This window comes from Vulpes vulpes, chromosome 10 (genome assembly GCF_048418805.1).
Source record: "Vulpes vulpes isolate BD-2025 chromosome 10, VulVul3, whole genome shotgun sequence".
NCBI lineage: Eukaryota > Metazoa > Chordata > Mammalia > Carnivora > Canidae > Vulpes > Vulpes vulpes.
Genome location: NC_132789.1, coordinates 101,168,648 through 101,194,479, shown reverse-complemented (window position 1 = coordinate 101,194,479; position 25,832 = coordinate 101,168,648). Strand labels below are relative to the sequence as shown.

The 25,832-nt window shown below is 43.2% G+C and overlaps 1 protein-coding gene and 1 pseudogene across 2 annotated transcripts in view; both read right to left on the bottom strand.

Annotated features, from left to right (window-relative positions):
- ANXA10 (annexin A10) overlaps window positions 1–25,832 on the bottom strand; it is a 101,560-nt gene that overhangs the window by 9,977 nt on the left and 65,751 nt on the right. For both annotated transcript variants that reach the window (XM_072725297.1, XM_072725296.1), the window contains 3 exons: window positions 17,866–17,979; window positions 16,054–16,144; window positions 14,841–14,920 (listed from right to left, as the gene is read on the bottom strand). In XM_072725297.1, coding sequence (XP_072581398.1) covers window positions 14,841–14,920; window positions 16,054–16,144; window positions 17,866–17,979 — 285 coding nt within the window. The remainder of the gene's footprint in view (window positions 1–14,840; window positions 14,921–16,053; window positions 16,145–17,865; window positions 17,980–25,832) is intronic.
- On the bottom strand, window positions 989–12,568 carry LOC112926939 (peptidyl-prolyl cis-trans isomerase FKBP3 pseudogene; annotated as a pseudogene).

The following is a 25,832-nucleotide window of genomic DNA, read 5'->3' as shown; positions in this document are numbered from 1 at the left end:
TTTTGTGCGGTAAGAATGCTTTGCAGGTGTTTCACGCCCACGCCCATGGAGGGATGCCCCTTGCAAGCCGCAGGGCAGGAGGGGTAGCCAGAGCGGAGACTCTGGTCTCCAGGGACTATGACGAGAGGGAGAAGAAGTGGGGAGAGGCATGTGATCACAGAGTTCGTTTAACCCTTCCCTTGGGTTGAGCTCTGGAGGGGAAGCTTTTCCTTTTCCTTTTTTCCTTTTTAACGACGCTGAGGGAACACGGAGAATGCAGTGGCTTCTGCTCCCATTTTTTGGACTCTGGAAATGGCTGGGTCCGAAAGAGCTGAAGAATCCCCTCCAGTGAGAGTGAGGATGAGGCTAAACCATCATAGACGGTTACTTGGCTCTGATCAAAATGAGACAGAAAAAGGATCATGAATTAGCCGGCCGCATGGGTTGGCAGCTGCTGGTGAGAAGTGCTTATGCCCCGGGCGTCCGTCTCTCGTCAGCTACGTGGCCAGAGTTGTCCGGAACTACCTGCCACCCCACAGCCAAGCTGAGCAAGATGCACAAAATATCTTCATGATCGAGAGACTCTCTCTCACGGAAAGAGATCTCCTAAAGCACACGCACATGCCTCTCCACCTCTCTCTTGGGAAATGTAACGCATTTAACGATGACATAGAAGTTGTGTATCCCCCAGACTCGCCCACCTAAGGGAGAGTTGGTGCAAACTTTTTTTGAAAGACACCGGAGAGGTTTTTATGGAGCCTTTTAGTTTACAACATGAGGTAGAAGGGGAAGGCCAGTTCTCCCTACCAAATCTTTTACACAGATGGAGTAAAATATTTCAGATTTTAGGGAATTATAATGGATTACGAATCCTAAAAGTTGGGGATTGAGTAAAGAGTATCCAACTTCTTGAATTTTCCAGTTGACTCTTCCCTCACAGTAGTAACCAGTTCTAATTAGCTACATACGTTTCTTCGAGGCCATGACTTACTATCCGGAGCGTTGCTATTCAATCAGTATCCACTAATTCCACTTCAAAAATGAGTTTTCCCTTTGGTGGAATTTTGGCATCAGGCTGTCCTTTGCATAGGCCCTGTCCCCTTCTATCTCTAGGTGAGCCTTTTCTCCCAGTAAATGCTTCGTCCCATCCTCTGATGACTTTGCCTTTTCCAACCTGCAAACTTAGACGTGTGGCATTTTTCTTCTCCTCTGAACTCTTGAATATTAGCATCAAAACCAGTCCCATCCTATAGTGTTCCTCTAAACCAGCATTGAACAACATTGCCCTTTTTGGGAAGTTGGTTTTATATCTAAGAACAGATCTTATATGTTTTGGTGGACCCTCATCCAGAGTCTCTTCAGACGTGGTTTCCTTGGATTTATCTTCATTAAGCTTCTCATTTTTCACTGCGTATAGCCACTTTATACTCATCCTTTCATTACCTTTTGAAATGCTTATTTTTAAAAAGTTGGTCATAGGCTGTAACCACATGGGTCTTGTTAGCTGTCTTGGTCACATTTTTAATGTTTCCTAATAACTTCTGTTCCACAAGAAACAAATCTGAACCATGGTCCTGTGGAAACTTGATAAAATCCTTGTTGGGTAGCTGCTCGCTGTGTATCTGCTCCACAGTCCAGACCCACTACGGAATACCAGGTGACTAAGAATGCACACATCAAATTCTTATTTTTAAAATCTGTGTATTTTTGTATACAAATGTGCTTTCTACATAGATGGGCAACAACAGAAGACAACACTTAAATGTGAATGTCATTTCATTAAGTAGTAGAATTTTGGGAGATATTTTCAAATTGCACAAGTCTTGAGGTGGAGGGAGCTTAGGGATTGTATGGTTTGGCCCCTTATCTCGAGGATAAAAAATAAATGAGTTTACAGATACTAAGTGAATTTCTCAAGGTCTGATTCTTTTGAAAAAGATGATTTTTTAAAAAAATTTCAGTGCCATATCTGGCCTGAGATTTGGTTACTATACTCTTCCCTTAGCCTAAAGAACTCATTATTTTCAGGCAATATCCTCTGGTCTTATAGTTTTATTTTACTCAAGCAACAAATGACAGAAAGCAATAAATATGCTATGTCTTCTATGAATATATGCCATTTATTTAATAACAAAGTTATTATGGTAATTCAAAGTCTTTATTTTATTTGACTTATCAGTAGGATTTGATGTGATGCTCACTCTCCCCTCCTGGCTATGCCTCCATCACTGGGGTTCCAGGATTCTACACTCTCATTCTCCTTTTTTCTACCCCCTTGGTTACTCCTTCCTAAATCTTGTGTATTGGTCCCCCCTTTACTTTTCAATCTCATAATACTGGAAAGTTATCGTGCTCAGTTTTTAGCCCTGTTCTTGTCTGCATCTACCATCCTTCCCTTATTAATCTTAGCTGCCCACGTGGCTTTACATTCTATGTCGTAATGATACCTGATTTTACATCACTAGCTCAGATCTGACATCGGAATTTCTGGTACATATATTCCAGTTGCCAACCCAATGTCTTCACCTGCAACACGTTCAAAATCTATCTCCAGGTCTCCCTCCAAATCAAAAGCCTCCTATATCCATAACCCTCCAGATCTCAGTTTATATCGGGTCCATCATTCCTATTGCTCAGACTAAAAAAGCTAATATTTTTCCTTTCTTTTTTACTTTACATCCTCTATCCAACTCCTCAGGAAATAATATGGACACTACCCTCAAAATACATGCAGAATCTGGGCACCTCATCACTGCCAGAGCTCTCCTTCGGGACCAGACTAACATCGTATCTTGACTTTGTTGCTGCTCTCGCATCCACGTTTTCTTCATCCAGGCTTGTTTCTAACCTGTCTCCCTACTTTCTTCCCTGACATTGCATCTAGTGTGAATATTGTAAAGCTTAAAATCATATAATTTCTCTTCTCAAAATCCAGGAACGAGTCTCCTCTCCCCATTTTGTTCACAACAGAAATGAAGTCCTTACAAGGCTGCAGATTTGACCTAATTCCCTCACCTGTTACTTTCCTGACATCACTCACCACTCCTACAACACGTTTCCGTGGCTTGCTCAGGTGGCACCAGCTGGCCTCTTTGCTGTTCTTCACAACCGTCAGCCATTCCCTTGCCCTAGGACGTTTCCCTAATTTTTCTCTTTGCCTGGAATGCCCTATCATTAATCATTCATTTGCTGACACATTCTTTCTAGATGTTTGTTCATATCTCCTCTTCAATGAGATTTACCCTGACTGACTTCTGTAATATTGCAACCCACCCGCCATGCCCAGCCCGACAATTTCTATCCCCATGATCTTGCTCCCCACACCTTTAACTGCCTTCTAACATTCTGTATAATGAACCTGTTCATTAAATTTTTCTTGGACTTTTCCTTCCCCCTTAGAAAGTGAGCTTCTTAAAGATTGATGATGTCTTTGTCTCTTTTGTTCACTGACAATTTCCTATTGCATAGAATCATGCCTGGCACATTGTAGGCACGTGACAAATGCTAATTGAGTCAGTACTAAAAGAGTATAGGAAAGCTAAAGGAATAACTTTCAAATAGCAAAATTCAAAGATCAGCTATATTTTGATAGCTTTGTAGTATAACTTGAAGTCTGGAATTACGATATTTCCACTTTTGTTTTTCTTTTTCAAGGAGTGCTTTCACTATATGGGATATTTTGTGGTTGCATAAAAATTTTAGGATTATTTGTTCTAGTTTTATGAAAATGCTGTTGGTATTTTGATAGGGATTGCATTGATTATGTAGATTGCTTTAGGTAGTATAGATACTATAGCAATATTCTTCCAATCCATAAACATGGAATGTCTTTCCATTTCTTTGTGTTGTCTTCAATTTTTTTTCAACAATGTTTGACATTTTCCAGAGTACAAGTCTTTCACTTCCATGGTTAAGTTTATTCCTAGGTATCTAATTTTTGGTGCAATTATAAATGTCATTGTTTTCTTGATTTTTCTTTCTGTTGCTTCATTATGAGTGTATGGAAATGCAACAGATTTCTGCAGACCAATAGAACAGAATAGAAAGCCCAGAAATAAACCCACAATTATATGGTCCGTTAAACTTTGACAGAGCAGGAAAAAATATCCAATAGGAAAAAGACAGTCTCTTCAACAAATGGTATTGGGAAAACTGGACAGCTACATGTGAAAGAATGAAGCCGAACCACTTTCTTGTACCATAAAAAATAAACTCTAAATGCATTAAGGACCTAAATGTGAGACCTGAAACCATAAAAATTCCAGAAGAGAGCACAGCAATAATTTATCTGACATTGGCCATAGCGACCTCCTTTTAGATGTGTCTCCTGAGGCAAGGGAACAAAAGCAAAAATAAATTATTGGGACTACATCAAACTAAAATACTTCTTTACAGTAAAGGAAACAACCAAGAACACTAAAAGAAAACCTACTGAATGGGAGAAGATATTTCAAAATGACATATCCAATAAAGGGTTAGTATCTAACACAAGTAAAGAACTTATACAACCAACATCAAAACCTGTAAATAATCCAATTAAAAAATGGGCAGAAGATCTGAACAGACAGTTTTCCAAAGAAGACATTCACATGACCAACAGATACATGAAAAGATGCTCAACATCACTCATCATGAGGGAAATGCAAATCAAAACCACAGTTAGATATCACCGCACACCTGTCAAAATGGCTAAAACCAAAAACTCTAGAAACAAGTGTTGGTGAGGGTGTGTAGAAAAAGGAACCCTTGTGTACTGTTGGTGGGCATGCAACCTGGTGCAGGCACTGTGAAAGAAAGAGAGCGTAGTGGTCCCTCAAGAAATTAAAAATACAACTACCCTACAATCCACTAATTGCAGTAATGTGTATTCACCTAAAGAATACAAAAACACTAATATGACGGGATATATGCACCCCCACGTTTATTGAAGCATTATTTACAAAAGCCAAACTACGGAAGCAGCCCATCGATAGATGAGTGGATAAGGAAGATACGGTCTGTATGCACAATGGAACCTTACTCAGCCATGAAATGGAATGAGACCTTCCCATTTGCAACAAGGTGGTTAGAGCTACAGCATATCATCCTAAGTGAAATAAGTCAGTCAGAGAAAGACAAGTATCATATGATTTCACTCACGTGTGGAATTTTTTTTTAAATTTTTATTTATTTATGATAGTCACAGAGAGAGAGAGAGAGGCAGAGACACAGGCAGAGGGAGAAGCAGGCTCCATGCACCGGGAGCCTGATGTGGGATTCGATCCCGGGTCTACAGGATTGCGCCCTGGGCCAAAGGCAGGCGCCAAACCGCTGCGCCACCCAGGGATCCCTCACATATGGAATTTAAGAAACAAAACAAATGAACAAAGGGGGATAAGAAAGAGACAAACCAACCAAAAAGCAGATTCTTAACTAAAATGAACAAATGAATGGTTACCAGAGGGGAGGTGGGGGTGAGGGATGGGTGGGTAGGTGAAGGGGATCAAGAGTACACTTATCTTGGCCAGCACTGAATCAACCTATGAAATTGTTGAATCACCATATTGCACAGCAGAAACTAATATAACACTGTATGTTAACTACACTGGAATTAAAATAAATGATGAAAAGATCAACTAGTAGATGTAAGAAGATTTTACAGATCATTGAATTGAAATTTTCTTGGTGATTTCCAATCACACCGCATAGCTAAGTAAATTCCTACTCTTTCAAAGTTTGTGAGGAATATTTAAGAATTTTCTGCAGTTCTGATTATCTGAAATACTTTTTGGAACGTTAGATTTTTGACATTAAACTTGAAATGTGCTTATCCATTTACTTCCTTTTGCAGTTAATTACCAAAGGCACTTCTAAGCAGACTGGTAGATTAAAAACAAATAAATACATGGATAAGTAAGTTTGTTATTTAGCTTTTTCCACCAAGGCCGAGTCAAGCTGGTTTTGTCATGTAAAAATCCTACAACAGCAGCATGGTGTGTGTAGCTGATGTAAATGCCAGAGAAATGACATAAATGAGTACAGAATTTGAGGTAGGGGCAACATAAAATTGTGAAAAGGAGAAACTAAGGGAATGAAAATCTGGCTGAAAATATTTGAAACAGGTAAGTGGACTAGAGATGATCACTGAAATCTGATGGCAATGGCATCCCCAGAGGTCTCATTGTACAAGTTTGAGAAATCATTGAAAGGAAAATCCTAAGAGCTGAGATGAAATGAAAACACTTATCATCTCCAGTGTGATTTGCACATACTCATTGATTAATCTCCAAATGAATAATTTTGTATTATTTGACAGATAATTAGATCTCCTGTATATCTAGTTTAATAAAAGCACGCATGAAGTGTGGTAAGCCCATTTAATGACGGGCCTGCAGTTTTCAAGAAGAAGGTGTTCTGGCTGAGTTGTTTCCTTATTCAAAATATCCTTTTTTGAAAATACTTTAAAGGTTAAGTAAAAAATCTTCTCTCCCAGGAAATATGACAATAATTTCCAACATTTTCCATTTCATGAAGATCTTAAGGCTCCTATGCTCCAATCCTCTCAATCTCTATTAATTCCACAAAAGAGGTGAGCCTGATTTCCATGATGTTAAAAAGATGAAAGCCACAGATTGTTGTTACTTTGATTCTGAAAATCAAATAAAATGCAGAGGCAAGTAGTAGACGTAATTACAATAATTGAATAATTTTAGAATATTTGTATTGGGAGGGAATTGAGAGAGGAATGAATTCACATTCCTTAATTTATAAAGCAAATCCCTCTGATCTGAATCTCAAGAAGGTAAAATAATAAATATAAGGTCATACAACTGACTTAAATACAGCTAAGAGGAAAAGATATATAGATATATACCTTGTTTTACACAAAGTCTATCTATTATCTATCTATCTATCTATCTATCTATCTATCTATCTATCTATCATCTATCAACCATTTATATATATACAAAGAGAAAAGGAGATTGAGAAAGCAAAAGATGGACCAACACAGAGAGAGACATGCACATGCACATGAGAGTCAGAAGGAGCTGGAGAGAGAGAAAGAGATTTGTTCACGCTGAAGTAGCCCTCAGTTATCTGGTTGAAAGTTATCAGTCTAAATTGCACAACCTTTGGGAATAAATTCCATTTCCTTTTTATAAAATGTCTAGATCGATTCTCTCTGAAGTGGTGTACACCACAGGTAGTGGTCAGGAGAAGGGATAAGGTTTTTTGGTTCCCTAATTCACTGTTTATTTTTCCCGAACCAAATTTACTAATTGAAATGCTAGGTCAGAAGCTCCAAACTGAAGAGCCACTGATATAGAAGTTGGGAGTCAATGGCAACTCTTCAAAACATTAAAAACTCTAAGAACATTAAACAAAAATTAAACAAAACATTAAAATACTCTAATTATATATATGATCATTTATACATAAACAGTATGAATTATCATGAGACTCCTGATCTTCAAAAAGAGACTATTATTAAAGGAGATTATCCTAAGATACCTCCTCTTACTTTAATTTCTATTGTAATTTAAGGAATTTTTGTAATATTGTAATTTTAAGGAATTTAAACTGTGTATTATTTTATACTTTAAGTGTTTTTTAGATTTTAAAAGAAATATACTGTGAAACCTTATAAGTATTTAGTCTTTAAGTAAACTATTTTTATTTATTTATTTTTTAAAGATTTTATTTACTTATTTGAGGGAGAGACGAAGATAGTGACAGAGATAGTGGGAGAGAGCACGAGTCCCCACTGGGCAGGGAGCCTGACGCAGGCTCCATCCCAGGACCTGGGATCACGGCCTGAGCCAGAGGCCTTTGCTTAACTGACTGAGCCACCCCAGCACCCCTTTAAGTGAACTTTATTAATTTTCCTTAGCATCTTATAAAATCTAGGTCTCTTCACCCTCATTTCTTAATATTCTCTATTGGAAGGAAACATTTACTCACTGAAGTAAACTACACTGAAAAGCTATTTCAAAGTTAAACACACACACACAATTTAATGTTCCAACTCTAGAAATTAAAAGTAAGACGTAATACTTTATACTGTAAAGTCATGATCCAAATTAGGAAAAACCCCATGATGACATAAATTAGTGTGCTGTTTTAAAATATGTACGTCTCTATAGATAATATCACTATATATACAAATACACACACATATCCACTTTATCAATAATAAAGTATTATTGTTTAATTTCAGCGAAAAGGAACTGCAATTACAAATAAGATTGATTGGGATGCCCGGGTGGCTCAGAGGTTTGGCGCCTGCCTTTGGCCCAGGGCGTGATCCTCGAGTCCCGGAATCGAGTCCCATGTCAGGCTCCCTGCATGGAGCCTGCTTCTCCCTCCTCCTGTGTCTCTGCCTCTCTCTCTCTCTATGTCTATCATAAATAAATAAATAAATAAATAAATAAATAAATAAATAAATAAATTTTTGAAAATAAATAACTTAAAAAAAAAACAAACATATAAGATCAATTGCCCGATTACATTGAGAAAACATGGGTCACTGGTATTTTCTGCCATTTTCTGTCATGCTTAATTTTCAAAACTGTGTGTTGTTGGCTTTTTTTTCCCCTGCACTAGAAGAATCTTTGCTTTAAAAGAATCCACTGCAATCCTGATTCTGAGATGTCAGTACTTTTAAGTGGTGTTTAGCTCAACCATTTAAGGAGTACAGAGATTTTGAGAGGTTATTTGCGTATTGGTCATTGACATTTTACCAAAGAGAAGTAGAACTGGAATGGAGTCAAATGGGGTTGGAGGAAGGAGAAATTAGATTTAAACAATGGGGTGATAGCGTACTTAGGTCTGTTTTCATATCGTAGATGTGTAATGAGAATCCTTCTGAGCCTTCCTTGTCTCTGCAAGGAGGGGATATGGCCGCTGGGTTCCAAGGAAAGTTGATTCTGAGATGCAGATGAGCACTCGACTTGTTTATTATGGAGTGTGCTTGGGAGAAACACTTAGGGAAGAGAGAGGAGGAAAGCAGGATTTGGGAACAAAATCTCTGATATAAGTCTAAGAGAATGCAAAATTAACTAATAAAATACATTTCATTTCCTACAAGAGAACGTATGTTTTTCACCAATAAATTGAAATACATTTCTATTTGGATATTAAGAAAATAAAAACTTGCTTGATATTAGGCTGCAACTCATGGATTTACAATGGGCCTGCTGGTTTCCTTTATTAGAGGCAACGCCTATGCTAATATGAATTTCTGAGTGGAAAACTGTTGTTTTATTATTATAGTCTATTTATTTCAAAATATTTTATTTATTTATTTATTTGAGAAAGAGAGAGCATGAGCAAGCGAGAGAGAGGGCAGGAGAGAGAGAGAGAGAGCACAATCGGGGAGGTGGAGGGGCAGAGGGAGAGGGAGAAGCAGACACCTCGCTGAGCAGGATGTAGGGCTCCATCGCCAGACCCTGGGTCACGACCTGAGCCAAAGGCAGACACTTCAATGACTGAGCCCCCCGGGTGCCCCAAGGGAAATTGTTGTCTTAAATTATATTTTGTAGCATCATTAGTTACAATTTTTTTAAAAAAAATTATGACCTTTTTAAATTGAGAGAATGTGTGTGTGTGTTTTTTTTTAAATTTTCGTTTAAATTCCAGTTAGTTAACATAGAGTCTAATATTGGGTTTAGGTACGTAACACAGTGATCCAACACTTCCATGAGACATTGGGTACCCATCGAAAGGACTCTGGGCCATGACCCAAGCTGACGGCAGACACTGGCTATACTTAGCCACCCTGCTTTTCAATTAATTTAATTTAATATTTAATTCAATTTAATTTAATTTAACTTAATCTAATCTAATCTAATCTAATATAATATAATATAATTTAACAAGCTTTTTAATTTATTTGAAAAGCCAGTGGATTTGCTTAGTATTATACCACCTTTTTAAAGTGAACAATTTGAAAAAAATCCAATAAGTCCGAATTACCAATCTCTCCTAAACCTAGTGCAGTTAATACTTGGTTTCCTCAGCAATGATTTCCTCAGGAATGTTTATTCCTAATTCAAAACTGGCAATAACTTGGGCACACGCACCCCTAAAACACACAAAGAGGATAAAAGAGAATTAAAATCTGTGTTGTCTGGCAATGAATGGAGAGTTAGTGTTGCAATCTAATATAATTATTCTTTAATTCAATCATACAAAATAATGAGTGAAGTACAACATGAAATTTTTAATCACAAGAAACACATATTAAGAGAACCCATGCCACCTGTTTGGACATGTTAATCCACCCAGGATGAGGAAGGCAGGAAAATAACATCATAAGAAAAGAAGGAAAATAAAGTAGTAACGTAAATTTGCGCACTGCCTTTGCTATCCTAGAGGAAATATTCACGCTCTCACTTTATGTTTCTAGACAAGGTAGAAACCAACCATTCTTAATTTCATATTTCTTGTGTGTAGTAAGAGAATATTTTAACCTCGGAAAAGTCTTACAAACTTTGTTGTTTAAAAAGCAAAGTTTTGCGGAATTAAAAAAAATGTAGACATCTCTGTAAGGTAAGTATTTGAATTTGTAATTTCAGGGGAAAAAAAATCAGCATATGGCTGTGGGTCTATTTTCCCGAATAGCTGGGGAATTTGCTGTATTTTTTCCTCAACTGGATGCTTCCTTGTTTCCTTTTATTCTTTAGTCTTAGTTGGAACTAAGAATTCTGATTGCTCTCCCTGCTGGAAGATGGCCGGTAAGACAATCTGAGTAATAAAAGAGGGAATTTGTGAATAATTTTTTCTTGCCTAAATACACGTCCCTTGCCTCCTGCTGCATCTTCTCGCTGTTTCTTGTCTCACTTCACCTTACATCTGATTGATCTGATCAATTTGAAGTCAAAGAGAATGGAATTAAGAAATTAAAGATGATAATAAGGGGAAATTAGCTTTTATTCTTAATAACTAAGACTCTCGTAAGTCACAAACGGGGCTTCCAGTGGACGCTCCTATTCGTTGTGGTAGATGATCATGACACGTGCAACTTAATTTTCTGCTGCTTACACAGAGATGATAAAGGATGATCTCCCCGGGCGTCTTGCATCTGCCAAAGAATGCCCCGTGGCTCGCTGCTGCTCACGGGCAACTTGTCAACCCGCATCTCAGCCAGAAATTTAATCGGACAAATCTGCCCCGTTCGGCGGCGGGCGGGCGTCCTGCGAGCCAGCCAGCATGCCCACGCGGGACCTTCCCATCCACCCTGCACCGCCTTCCCTCGTCCTCTCCGGGGGTGCGGGCGGCGCTCAGTTTCCAGAACCCTGGCACAGACCCATTCTATAGGAAGCCTCTGATTTCGGCAAGCACTGAACACTATCCTCCCAGAGTTTTCAGTGAATTTGTTCTTTGCAGCATTTATGTCCAAAAAGTCCGACTTGCTTTCCACATACCGTGCATGCAACCTTGTTCTAAGACTCTACCGTTGCATAGGGGGACATCATTGTCATGACCGGAAGCTGAGCTACTGGAGAGGTGGCTGTGTAGACACATCCCGCATTATATGGTAAAATAGAATAGAAATACCCAAGGCTGGCTTAGAAGAGAGCAGTTCCTAGGGAGCAGCAGGAGGCTTTGAAGAGGGGGTTCAGTCAGAGGCCCGAGGAGAACTCATAACTCCCGTACTAGCTCTCACACTAGCATTTTTTAAAAAAAAATATTTTATTTATTTATTCATGAGAGACCCAGAGAGAGAGGCAGAGACACAGGCAGAGGGAGAAGCAGGCTGCATGCAGGGAGCCTGACGTGGGACTCGAACCCGGGACCCCAGAGTCAGGACCTGAGCCAAAGGTAGACAATCGCTGAGCCCCCCAGGTGCCGCTCATACTAGCATTTTTGAAATGTGCTTGTTGGAACAACTCAGCTATCAATCAACCAAGTACAGGTGAATGTTGGGCTGATGCATTTTTTGCACATGCATCGTTCATCGAGGCCAAAGACAAAACAGAAGAAATCAAAGATTAAACTGGGGTTGGTTTTTGTTCATCTCATAAGAATTATTCATGATAGGATTCATTACACAAAAATTTACATATATTCAGATTAAAATTGTGTATTATACACATTATAGCATATCGTATGGTGAACACCATCATTCTGCAGGTGAGATTAGAAGTAGGGCCGAGAATCGTTCACGCCGTGATCTTTTAAAGATCATTTTAAACAGTGACGCTATAAGGAGGTGCCAAAAATCAAAGCATAGGTAAAAATGGAAAGGAATTTACCCTTTAAAGTATTTTTTAAAAAAAATAAAGTGCTTTTAAGAAATCACGCAGGACGTTTTGGTCTGTGTATATATTGCTGTCCTCCGGGAAGTTCTCTGCTTTGTGCCCCCAGTACTCACCCTCCTGGATTCCCTCCCTACTGTCCATGTATCTTCATCTTCCCTCCGCTGTTGCTCCCTGGCCTGCTTCGGTTGTGGCTTTGCAAGTCTCATCTGCGTATTGACAGCTGGTCTCCAGACTTGTTTCATCTTCTTTGGGGACAAACAGCTGGCTTCTGGGTTACGCCACCCTCGGAGCAGGGGAGTCACCTCGTGGAGGTCTGGCCGGCGAAGCCTGAGGGGAAGGGGAGGCATCCCGGCGAGGCCACCCCAAGTTCCCGAGCGGCCCCAGCGCCTGCGCCCCTGCAGGGCTTAGAAGGAGGGCAGGGGGGGGGACCGACGGGCCAGCAGGTGGAAAGGGCCGGTCTCTGCAGCACTAGCAGGGGAGCCGCAGCTGGGCCGGGCCCCTGTTCTGGGCCGCACGGGGGCCTAACGAGTGGCAGCTACTTGGTGCTGCTGGGGGAGCTGCGAGCGAGGGCCCAGCTGGGTGAATGGGTGCTGCCTTGCCAGCAGGAAGAAAGGAGAGTAGAGAGGCCCGGGCGTGTGGCGGCGATGGGGCCACCAGGGACCCCGAGCACATGAGCTGGGGCCTGAGGAAGGGCCGGGGGCCGGTGCCCCCAGACGGCCCTGCAGTGGGTGGCCGACCAGGCTCATTATCTGCGAGGACTTCAAGGCACTGGCCATAGGTTGTGGAGAAGACACGTATGGTTGGCGGTGGGGGTGCAGAGGGCGCCCCAGGAGAGATGCTGGGCCGCGGCGAGGTCTGGGCAGCGTTCCCCGGGAGCAGTCGCCTTAGGGTCCTTCTGAAAGTCTTGGAGGCCACATCTTCGAGGCCCTCGTGAGTTCAGACTGGAGACAAGGGGCCTCGGGCTGCCCGGGTCACCAGGTGGGCTGCGGGGGTGCAGGCCCGGGTGTAGCTCCACCGGGCCCAGGGAGAGCAGCTCGGAGCCGGCAGCTGGGCCCAGACGTGTTCAGGTTCAAAGAGACATGGGCAGCGACGGGGCGGGTGCTTGGTGCTGAGGGCTCAGGGCAGGGGAGCAAGGGCCCTTGGCGGGGCCCGCACCCCCGTTTGGCCAGTGACGACCCCCAGCTGAGCACTTGGGCCTGGTCCCGCTGCCCAGGGCGGCCTCGCCCGGTGCCCTCGTCGCCTTTCTCCACCGTCCTCGGTCGCCCCGTCCCGTCCCCCTGCCCTCCCCAGGGGTGACCATCTATTCTTTTTTCTTTAAAGGCAGTGAAGCCTCCTCTGAAGTCCGCGTCCCACCACGCGGTCCTGTCCACCCAGGGTCCTTGGGGGAAGGTCCTGAAGTGCCACGGCTGGCTGTGTTCTTGGCACGAAGACAGACGTTTTGGGGATTCAGAAACGCTTGTTTCATCCAACACACACGCTCCTACAACGTGAAACCAAACCGAAATGCGGGTCCTTCAGACACTCCTGCCCGCTGTGGGCTTCCACGTTTCCTGTGACAGTGAAGAGCCGCACACGGTTCCCTGCGCACCCCTGAAGGCGCCTGCTGGATTGGATGGCAGGAAGGTCCGAGAACATGCGTTGGGCACAGGCTGATTGCATCTAAGCACATTATCGTGCGGTGCTAACGTTTGGGATGTTTCCAAGAAATACTAGTTGAAATACAATGATTACGTCCCAGGTAGTCAGTACAGAAAGATAAAATAAGGGTCAAATTTCGATTATTTTAATTTGAAGCCGCAGGGTTCTTTTGTGGGAACGTGTAGCACCACAGAATTTTCAAAGGTAACGCTGAAGATCGTCTGCTGGCCCCTGGGAGTCTACAGGATTCAATTCAGATTCTGGATTTCTGCTTATTAGCTCTTTAGACAGAGAGCTAACACCTAATAGTTCTTTATTCCGTTTTTTTAAAAAATTTTTTTATTTATCAGGGAGAGAGAAAGAGCAATAGCAGAGGGAGGGGGAGAGGGAGAGGGAGGAGCACACCCTCTGCGGAGCAGGGAGCCTGATGTGGGGCTCGATCCCAGGACCCTGGGATTATGACCTGAGCCAAAGGCAGATGCTTAACCACCTGAGCCACTCAAGTGCCCCGATTCTTGTCTTTTTAATTCCGAAAATGCTTACAAGAATATTTTTATTACAGTACTTTGTAGTTTCAAAGTGAGAAACGCACTTCTCCCCTCCTAGGGCACTAGGCCATACTCGGGCCTCAGAAGCTAGTGCACACCAAACCCGTTTAGTAGTCTTAAAAACATAAAATTAGAATTCTAATTTCTAATCTTTTAAAAATAATTTAACCTTTTAACACCCTCATAATATGTCATTACTCGTGTATATGTCTATAATTATAATCATATAGTAGATTTTTTTTAAGACTAGAAATGGCGTATTATTTATATTTGTTTGTTTCTATATCCAATCCAAGCTTCTAGTATAGCGCTGAGTTAGCTGGCATTCAGTTACTGAATTTACTGTTAAACTAGAGTTTTCTGTCCTATTTTTTGAAAATGAAACCTATATTTTTTACTAGTGCAAAAAGGTGTGAAATTTTGAATTTCATACCTGGACCAGGTTCATGAGAGTATCTCTGAAGTGTCCTGAGGTCTCTGAGTAAATGTCTTCTTGAAGATTGCTGCCGTATTCTAGGAAGAAATAACCGCCCATGTCAAAGGTATGATTTATTATAGAACCACATGTCAACATACTTTTTTTTCAACATACTTTTTTGAAATTTATTTTTTATTTTTATTTTTTAATTTATTTAATTTATTTTTTTTCATTTTTAAAAATTTTTTTCAACATACTTTGAATCGGTTAATGTCATTGTCCCAGTTGTGAGTGGAAAGTACAGGAAATACAATCAATCTATTGACACTTCTTTGTCTTTTACTGCCTCCTGCTCGGATGAAGCCAATCTTCTAAAGAATCCACCATAGAAACGTGACACCTAACTAACATAGGCACAAGTCTGTTTGCTTAAAAAAAAAAAAAAAGAACCTATTATTTTTATTTCAAAATTGAAAACGTTGAGAGTTGTTTAACATTCTCTAATTCTCAAAATCTGGAATTCTGCATCCTATTTCCATAGACTGCTACCCAGCCCGGAACTTGTCCCAAGTGCTTTGTCTCCTTTTCATATTTTAGGTGAAGGTTCTTACTTCCTTCCCTTTGGGAATTTCCTCTTGTTCTCATTCGATGCCACGAGCTGACTGTCTAGATTAGTATCTTGACATTCAGTGAGAGGTAATACCTGATGCAATGCAGCTTGAGGTATTAGGCTCTTTTGGAAAGTAAAACTAGTCAACTTTATTACTTTTAAAATGCGTAAAAATATGATTTTGAGATCGATCCCAGGGATTATGAGATGTATGTACGGTGCAGTAGTTACCCACATTTGTCGAATTTGCGAAGAGGTCATTGCCCTTTGCTTTAGTCTCTACCCGGTCTCTCCTGGGTAAGAGATAAATGCTCCTGAGCCACAGCGCTGTGCGCCTGCCTGTATTAACGTGAGCACTAGGCTTGTCGTAAGTTGTACGTATTTTCCTGGAAACTTTTCTTAACTTGACTGTCTAGAGAATCGTTTCATTTTTGGCACCTGATCAACAAGTTTACTTAAGTGGGTTTAATTGGTCTTGAGTGAGAAATATTTCAAATATAAGGGTATCTTAGAAGAAAAAAAAACAAAAAAAATGTTTAAACTGGAATATTTTGTGCATTTGAAGAATATAAGGTTTACATGTGTGTAAAGCATAGGCACATATGTGCATTTCCTTACGCAGATAGTAGGCTTCTCGCATCTGGAAAATTTCTCCATTTGTTCTTGAAGCTAAAATATCAATGAGGCAGTTTTCTTCAGTGCCTGCTCCCTGAAAGACAGAGAAAGGGAGAAATAGAAAAGGCATTTGTATTGGGAATAATAGTGCATCTCCTATATAATAAAGGTTTACAGCATTCCTGGTATTCTCAGAGGGCGGAGGAGAAAGAAAGTGTGTTTGGGACGAGGATGGGCTCGATTCATTCTGGCTCTGCTGTGTCCTAGCCTCTTGCCCCTGAGAAGATACTATTTTCTGAAACCCTGTTCCTTCACTTAGAACAAAACAACACGGACATTTCTTTTTTTTTTTTTTTAAAGCTTTTTTTTTTTTAATTTTTGCTATTTTATTTATTTATGATAGAGAGAGAGAGAGAGAGAGAGAGAGAGAGAGAGAGAGAGAGAGGCAGAGACACAGGCAGAGGGAGAAGCAGGCTCCATGCACCGGGAGCCCGATGTGGGTTCGATCCCGGGTCTCCAGGATCGCGCCCTGGGCCAAAGGCAGGCGCCAAACCGCTGCGCCACCCAGGGATCCCTGGACATTTCTATATAATGTGGAAAACAGATGTTTGAGCTCATGACACTGATTTTGTTTTTTTCCTACTAGAATATCAGTTCTTTGCAAAGCTGAAATTAGAATTTTGGTCTCTGAGTTTCCTAAAGTTGATTCAAGGCCCGCTCTCTGCCTCTCCCTAAATGTGGAGTTTTGTACCAATTGTCTAAGGTTTGGACTGGGTACTTTCTCGGGTCTCTAACAGCTGTACGCGTATGTTTTTCTGTTACAGTGATTGTAAAGACCACACATCTTCTGGAAAGTCTCAGAAATCCTTAGCATTCAATGTGACCCCGATGAACGATAACCCTTTATCTAAACAGTAACCTGAGACTTCCTTCTTCTAGTTCGTAGGCACATCATTTTGCAAGAGGTAGGAATTGCCACATTAAAAAAAAAAGCGATTGGTTTAAATACATATGAATTTTATACAATGCTTATTCTCATCTGCAAAAATGATGGCCAAAATCCAAGTTCCCTTAATGTCCCCTCCTGCTCCCTCTTTCCTGCCCCACATCACTCACAGATCGAGTAACTTGATCACCGGCAGGCATCGTATTGGAACGATCGCAACAATTCTGCAGGTGTTTAATATCTGTGTTTGGAAAGACGTAAAAACCCTTCCACACCCCATCCCTGGCCAAGAAAGTCTCTAACAAATCTGTAGTCAATTTATTTCGTGGGCGTGACTTTACTGTAAGGAAGAATTATTCTGGTTCTTCAGAAGTAAAATTTTTATACATTCCAGCAACAGTTTTTATAAAAGAGTAACTTAAGGTCACAAAAAATGAATAAAGATGTCTATGTTTTATGTCTGACTCAGTATCCTACTTCTACGTAGTGAGTCCGATACTTAACAAAAATTTAAAGAGGTTCACACGACGCAGAACATTTTTGCTTAATATATGAATACACACTAGGGAGGGACAGAGATGAACAGCCCTGGAAGCTTACTTCGTTCTTCCTTGTGGGTCAGCACGGAGGTGGGTCAGCGGGTCTGCGTGTGCACAGCAAACGAACAGACTGGTCCCAGCCACTGGGGCCGAGGGGTCCCTCTTCCTAACAGGGTCACTTGTCCTGAGCACAGCATGTGCACTGCTCTAACTTGCTCAGATATCCCCTCCTCTAAACCTGATCACATAGAGCAACATCCCAGGGCAGTTCCCGCTCTATTGAAATATTCCTCGCACTTCTTCCAGGCGTGTTTCCTGTCAAACCACTACCTTCATGGCATGCCAGAGTTCATGGGCGTCGTAGGATGGCGGCGGGTACATGAGGCCAACCATGACGTCTTTGAAGTGATCTGAGAGCTTCTCCCGCAGGTCACCAATTAAGTCCTATGGATGGAAAAGCAAAGACTTTTATTATATTAGTTACTAATTTTACAAGAGAAATGGGATAATTACAGAAAGTCTTCTGACTATGATTTCCTTTTCTATGCCAACATGAGTTGTAGGAACTGATGGACTTGAGGGTCCGAGAACGCCTGATGTAGTCACATCTCTGCCTGAGAGGTCATCCGCAGGGACACTGCGGTCTCGTAAATACGAAATGATCTTCTTTCCCTAATCCCAACACCAACCTGTTGATCTCATTATGAAAATAAGTAAAAAATTGAAGCTGAAAAACATCGTGGTTGAGAGTTTAGTTTTCTTGCGTGGAATTAATGAAGCACTAGACGTTAAATCAAACATGCATCTTATTTTATCATTCAATCAACTTGTGTAGATGAACTGAGTAATCCAAGAACTTTCATCAAATAGCCGCATTAATACATTTTTGAAAAAAATATTGAAAGGTAAACACTTAAGGAGGAAAAACAAGCGTGTTGAATGTTTGTCCTTGGAATACATATTATGAAAGCATGAAATTGATAGCTTTAATTTTGACTTTTGTTTTGCTAGTGTAGAATGGGTATTTTAAAATCACACATGTTAGGGGCTCCTGGGTGGCTCAGTTGGTTAAGCGTCTGCCTTCGGGTCAGGTCGTGATCCTGGGGTCCTGGGATTGAGCCCTGCATGGAGCCTCTGCTGGGGGGATCTGCTGCTTCCCCATCCCTCTGCCCTCGTCCTTCCCCCAGTCCCTGCTCATGCTTTCTTGCTCTCTCTCTCTCTCTCTCAAAAAAAAAAATTAAATATTTAAAAATTAAATATTTAAAAATATATGTTATATAAATGTTTTTTGCAATGTTACAAAGATATTTGAAAGATGTTTTTAAAACAACATTTCTCGCCAAGATATATAGAGTACATTCAATTTTATTTAAAAAATATGCAATATTTTAGTTCTGAGGTGACGCAACAGAATTCAAGTGAAAGATGATGAGGAATAATAAGCTTTATTAGAATAAAAGATAGTCATAATTTTAATTTTATTTAGTATAATCTGACAGCACCATTCCTATATTGTGGATTTTCACTTTTAGTAAATAAAAGCACTTATCTGTAAGTTGGTCACTGGTAATACAGAGAGTCTGAATCGAATTTCTGCTAGGGTCAGTGACTCCGGTGCTTGCAGTATATACAAGAAGCGTAAGATCCCTTCTTCCATAGAACTTATATTCTATTTAATTCCCCCCTTATGCACCGTTGACCATTTCCAATTTCTCTACCAAATACTTGTTAAGGTGACACGAGCCAGACACCCTTCTAGGTGGTGGGACTACATCAATGAATAAAACATATAAACATATGAGCTTATGAAACTCACATTCTCATGCACTCAGGAGCTCAAAAATTGTGTTTGAATGAAAGATCGCGGTTACTCAACACATTTGATTTAATACTGTTTCCAAGACATAGTAGGTTTGGGAGAAACGCAGCAGAGTCTCTGTTTTCAAGGAGGTTCACATTCTAGAAACCCAGAGGTGACATTTTATATGTCGACTTGGTTGGGTCACAGTCCCCACACGTTAGGTCACACATTATTCTAGGTGTTTCTGTGACGGTATTTTGTAGATGAGATCAGCATTTAAGTCAGCACCTTTGAGTAAAGCAATATTCTCCACAATACCCGTGGCCCTCATCCAGTCTTTAATAGAAAAAGCCTAACCTCCCCTGAAGAGGAGAGAATCCTACAAACAGACCAGCCTTGGAATTGGACTGCGGCTCTTCCCTGAGTCTCCTGCTATGGGTTTTGAGTTTGCCAGTCACTGGCAGTCCCATAAGCTAATTCCTTAAAATCTCTCTCTCTCTCTCTTTAGCGGGACGGACAGAGCTAGCTCATGCCACCTCCTTAAACAGCTTTGCCGTTGCTCTAATGAGGACGTTTGAGCACCTTATCCTATCCTTGCTATAAGGTCCTACATGATCTGGACAGGGAGAGAGTGAGGGACAGAGAGACTTCAAGGGGAGAGAGATTTTTTCCCCTTTTATTGGACCTGTGGGAAGAGTAGATGTGGGTCTGGATGGTGCAGAAGGGCCGGGGTGGGCTGGACGTGCTGAGCCTCAAGGTGGCTCAGGTGAACCAGGCCTGCGCACTGTCTGGTGAACACTCTCCCCAGGGGAGCCCCATCCCGTAGGGCCTCGGGCTTCCACAGGCACCCAGGGCCCTCAGAGGACTGCAGTGATGAGAACCCCCAGTACCCCGATGCTAGGGACCCTCCTCCAGGCTTGTCTGTAAGGGGCCAGGTGCAGGCCTGCCAAGCACACGGGCGCACGTGTGCAAATCGTGTGGGTCCTGCGTGTCTGGACAGCCCTGACTAATCCCTTCGGAAGGTCGGTCGGTGAGGGGGGAGTGCACCGCGGGGGCAATCCTTGTGTCTGCTTAGGTGTGTCTGCACACGCGGGGTGATAAGTCCGTTGGAAGGACTGCAAGACCCACTGGAGGAGAAGAGGAGCGTCAGATTAGACTTGCAGCACAGAATTATGTGATGAGGGGACCTTGCTCCTGCAGGAACTCGGGACCCAGGGCAGCTTTTGGTGGCCAAGGAACTCTAAGCCTGTGTTCTATTAAGGCACAAAATAATTACAGCTTCTTAAAAATGATATTTTTTTTCTCAATATGCATCAAGAGGAATGAGTTTTGATTAATATTCTATTTTAACTTTGATTTCTACCCCTTAAAAGATTAAAATGTAATAAAAAATATGAAAAAAAAACCTTGTGCCTTTAAAATTTTTTCCACAAATAATTTCCCATTATTTTGTTGTTCTAAATATCTAGGATGCACCACTTACTTCTTTTCTTAATGGTCTCTCCCAGATAAAATTTTATGAAAATGCTTTTTTAAATCAGATATTCATGCAGGAGATCTAGGAGTCTGCGATAGATCTAACAACTGCTTTTTGTTAATGAATTACAAGATAATTTTAATCACTCTTTGTCATTTTTAAGTCAATCCTACCTTGCATAGGTGTTTTAAGGGTGAAGTCAAGCAGGTGTGGTACTTGGGTCTTGATACCCTACGCTCAAACTTCAACTTCGCTGTTAGGATCGTGCCTTCTGTCCTAGACACGCAACCTGAGGACCTAACCCCCCAGCGCTGCCATCCTGACGGGGTCTCTTGGCTTCCTCAACCTTCCGCCCATTCCCTCCCCCCATGCCCACCTGTAGCTCTTTCCCATCAGTGAGGTCCTTGCCTACTTGTACTGACACATGATGGAGATATTCCCTTCAATATGGCTGGTAATGTGCTTCCACGTGAATTTGTTCTCTCCGTACAACACAATAAACTTTAAGATACATACGGGGAATCCCAGATATTTGAAAGTCAAAAAAAATATTTCTGCATGATTCAAGGATCAAATAATAAACCACAAGGAAGTCAAGGAATATGTTGAATTTAATGAAGGTGAAAAATACATGTTAAAATTTGTAGGATGCAGGTGAGACAGTGTTTGAAGATAAATTTTTAGCTTTAAATATTCATTTAAATATTAAAATATTTATGTTATAATATAAATATTTATGTTAAAATATTTATGTTAGAAAATATAAATATTTATGTTATAAGAAAGTATTTATGTTGTAAGATATATAAATATATATTTATATAAATATATAAATTTTATATAAATATATAAATTTTATATAAATTTATGTGAATTTATATAGATATATTAAAATATTTATGTTATAAGAAAAACATATGAAATAAATGATCTAAGATTCCACATTAAAAAAAAAAACTAGAAAGAGTAAATTAAATTGAGAATAAGAAGGAAGAAAAAATAACAGGATCAGAGACCAATAACATAGATAATTGATAAATATTAGAAAGTACCAATAAAATGTCTGATTCTCTAAAAAAAAAACCAGTAATGTTAATGAAGTTCTAATTAGATTGATCAAGAAAAAGAGATAAAATACAAAATATCAGTATTTGGTATTTTAGAGTGTCATGTACAAATACTACAGACATTAAAGGAAAAAGAAATTTTATGAACACGTTAACGCCACTAAATTTTAATATTTAATTGAAAAAGGCCCATTTCTTGAAAGATACAAATTATCAGAGAAAACTCAAGCAGAATTTTACACTCAGTCTGAATTTCCTTACAGTAATCAAGGAAATTGAATTAATAATTAACTGCACCTTGCCGGTCTCTAGACCCCAGTGGAATCACCGATAAAGTCCAATATGTAAAATATGTCAAAGAAGTGACATGTAACGACCAGATAGGATTTATCCCAGGAAGGCAAGGTCAATTCACGCTTGAAAAAAAAAATCAATAAACTCAATTCCTCATAAGTAGAAAAGCTGCAAGATATCAATAAATGTAGCAAAAGCTTTTGAAAACGTTTAACATACAAACATAGGAAAAACTCTTAGGGCAGAATGGATAGAAGGAATTCCTTCATGTTGATAGAGGGAATTCCTGAAAACTTTAGAGTTGAGGTGACGCGGTCGTGAACAGTGAATACTCCTGCCCCAGGACTGAGAACAGGGCAGAGATACTTGCTCTCAAGCCACTCGCATTCGTGTTCCGCACGACGTACACACCCGAAAAGAAAAGCTAAAGCTGTGAATCGTGCAGAAGAAAGCGTAGGAGCAATCCTGGGTCTTGGTGCAGCAAGAGATTCCTGGGTAGAGTGCGTGGAAGGAGCAACCCACACGGGGACAGAGAAGAACAAAATGATGCATTTGACTTTAGCAAAATAAAGACGTCAGTTCTTCTAAGGAAACCACGCGTGTTTGGCTTCACACGGCCGACAAAACACTTGTGCCCAGACGGCATAGAGACTTCTTAAAACTCAATAATGCGAAGACGACCTGATGTAAACACGGACCGGGGATCTGCGCTGTTAGCGAACCTAGGAAATAAGCCCGTGAGCGCCAAGAGCAGAAAACGAGCTGACGTTAGTCATCAGAGCAAAAGGAATTAAAGCCGCGAGGCCCTAACACTGTGCGCTGTTTGGGGCATCTAAGGTCCCCGAGGCGGCCGAAGCCGGGTGACAGGAAGGATGCGGATCGTGTAGGGCCGTCGTGCCTGTGAAAACTCATCAGGTTGTACTGAAATGAGTCTGCACCTCAATATCGTGGATTTTGAATTTTATTTTAGCGTGTTACTTTGGCATCTGCGAAGCCGACGTTTCCTAAAGCTTGGATTGATGTGGCTCTTTCAAGTAGATCCTTTCCCGCATCTACGGGCTACGCTAGTTAACACCCAGGTTCAAATGATCATTTAATTTAGTAATTTTCAGCATTTTTTCCCCACCCTGGAATCAAACACCCTCGTAACACTGGGGCCGCACAGCAACGCATCCTTACCTGGGGGCGGCGGGGGGCGAGCGGGGCTCCTGGGTGGGAGCCCCTCCCGAGCAGTAGCATAGCACCTGTTTGGAGCGGGGGTGCTTGCTCTCCCCGCCGGCTGAGCGTCACTGGGATGGACGGGAGCAGGACCCGCAGGTGCCTCTGGCTCCAAGTGGCCTGGGAATCTGCAGGTTCTCTCAGCGACTTTGGCTGTCGGTCATTGCAATGTCCCTTCCAGTCCGGAGAGCAAAGGTCCTCCTCGTGGAGATTTAAGCAGAGGAGCGTGATGACTACGTGGCCCACCAAGCGTCCCCGTTCCCACCTGCCAGGTGGCCTCTGCACGTTGGAACGACCCCAATGATTCATTACAACGAGAAGCAGAAGATCCCACGGCACAGGGGGCAAAGCCGTGGCACGCAGAGCTCGAGTAGCAAGTTCCACGTGGCCAAAGGGCAAGCGCCGGAGTCAGGAGTCCGGCTCCCCGTGTCTCCCCTGGACACGCACCGTGGAAGCCACAGGGGCAGGTCAGCCGGGGGGTGCGTGCAGCACACGGGGCAAGTGCTGTCTCACTCAGATCCGGTGCAGCCCACCGAAGGCTCGGGTGTGCGTGGACCAGGCGACCTCCTTCTACTGGGAGAAGACGGTGCCACTGGCAGCCGACGGGGAGGCGCACATTGGGGTGACCCCTCCTCAGGGCCCTCCTCTAAGTGGGGCTGTTGTTTGCTTGCCACCCTGCCCTGTCCTCGCATCCATCGCTCCAGATCCCACGGCCGGGCGACAGCGGTGTGGCCCCCCCAGTCCGCAGGACCCAGCCTCTCCCTCAGGTCTCCCAGGTTCACGGTCGAGCCCGGGCCAGGGCGAGTACAGGTGTTCGGAGCACAGAGCGTGCGCCTCGCTCATGAGTGAGTATGTGAACAAGTGCAAGCATGAATGACGGATGTCCACCCAGACAAAACCCCCTTTTTGGGCAAACCCCCTTTTCTGACTGCAGGTAGAGCGTCGGTCAGCGCTCAAGGGGACAACGGCTTGGGCCTTGCGGTCCCGAGGCCGCGGGGTGGGGTGGGCAGGCCGTGGCCCAGGGGGGGCGGCGCGGGCTGGCGGGCCTGGGCAGACGCAGTGAGCTTCTAGGATTTCCGTGAAGGAAACCGTGTCAGGGGCCCTCCAATGGCCTCGGGGGCTGGGGCTCGGGAGGGGGCCTCCGGGTTTGCTCCTGGCCTGCCCCTCCGCGCCGGCTCCCCTCTCTGTGACGTGCACCCACCAGCCCTGATCTAAGTTCAGGGACACGCAACTCAGATGGAAGCGTCGGTGCTGCCTGGCACATTTAGGGGCCTCAAAGTGTCGTCCTGTCCTCAAAGCAATCACATAATTCGCTGCCGATGGGGAATGGCCGGGCCTGGACCGGCTCCCTCCGAGTCCCCTGTCCCTGGCTCTCCTCCACGTCAGAATCGCACCTGTCGTCGTATGATTTCCCTCAAGTTCGGTGCCATCCAGCGTCAGTAGATTCTGTTGTCTCAACTTAGAAATACCCCCAGAGGCAGGGCTCTTCCGCCCTTCTTTCCCGGCTACAGGGCTCGCCCCGGCCACGGTCATCAGCCCCCTCTGGGAAGGTCAAAGCCTCCGAAGGACCGTCCCTCCTGTGTCTGCCCGAGCGACCCCTTGGCACACCGGGCAGGGCCACCCCGAGCACATGCAAGTCCCATCAGTCACCGCTGAGGCCCGTCCCCTCCTCGCCCAGGGCCGGCCACCGGGGAGGCCGCTGTGTGGTGTCCGGGAAGCGCACGTGCTGCAGGGCTTGCAGGTGTCCTCGGCCACCTCTGGGCCTTCCTGTCCTGCAGCCCTTCTCCTGGCGCCCGCTCGCTGAGCCTGGAAGAGCGGGCGTCCGTCCGCGCGGGGCCTCTGCCCTTCCCTCTTCCTCCACCCTCTTCCTCTGGATGTTCCTGGGCTCGCCCCCGCGGCCCTCTCGAGGAGGCCGGCCTTTGGCACATGACCTTGAATCCTACCGGTTCCCTAGGACTCCCTGCGTCTCTACCAGGCCTCATCCTTCTTTCCGTGACGCTGTCACTTTCTAACGTGACTCAGTTTACCGTTTCTTTCATCCGTCTCACCCAGATGGGATGGAAGCTGCCTGGCGGCAGGGCCTCTGGCCTGGTTTCCTCGCCGCGATCGCACCAGCCTGCAGGACTGTGCCTGCCACGGGGTGAGCCCGCTCAGAGTGGCTCCAAGATAAACAAGTGAAGCCCACTTGGCACTCAACACGTACCTGCGTGGGGTCATCCTTGGCTCTCCCAAGATGCACAGGGAAGGGCCCTATGGCCAGACAGTTCTTCCGAGCGGAGGGGAGCCAGAAGGGCAGGAGTGATCATTGCCTTCAATGCGAAGTGTGCTGCGCGCCCCCCTGGAGCACGGAGCGTGGCATCAGGACGCCTGGGAGGAGATCTCGCTCTCCCAGGGGAGGCGAATACTGAAGGCTGCGCTTCAACGCTGCCACCCGCGTGCT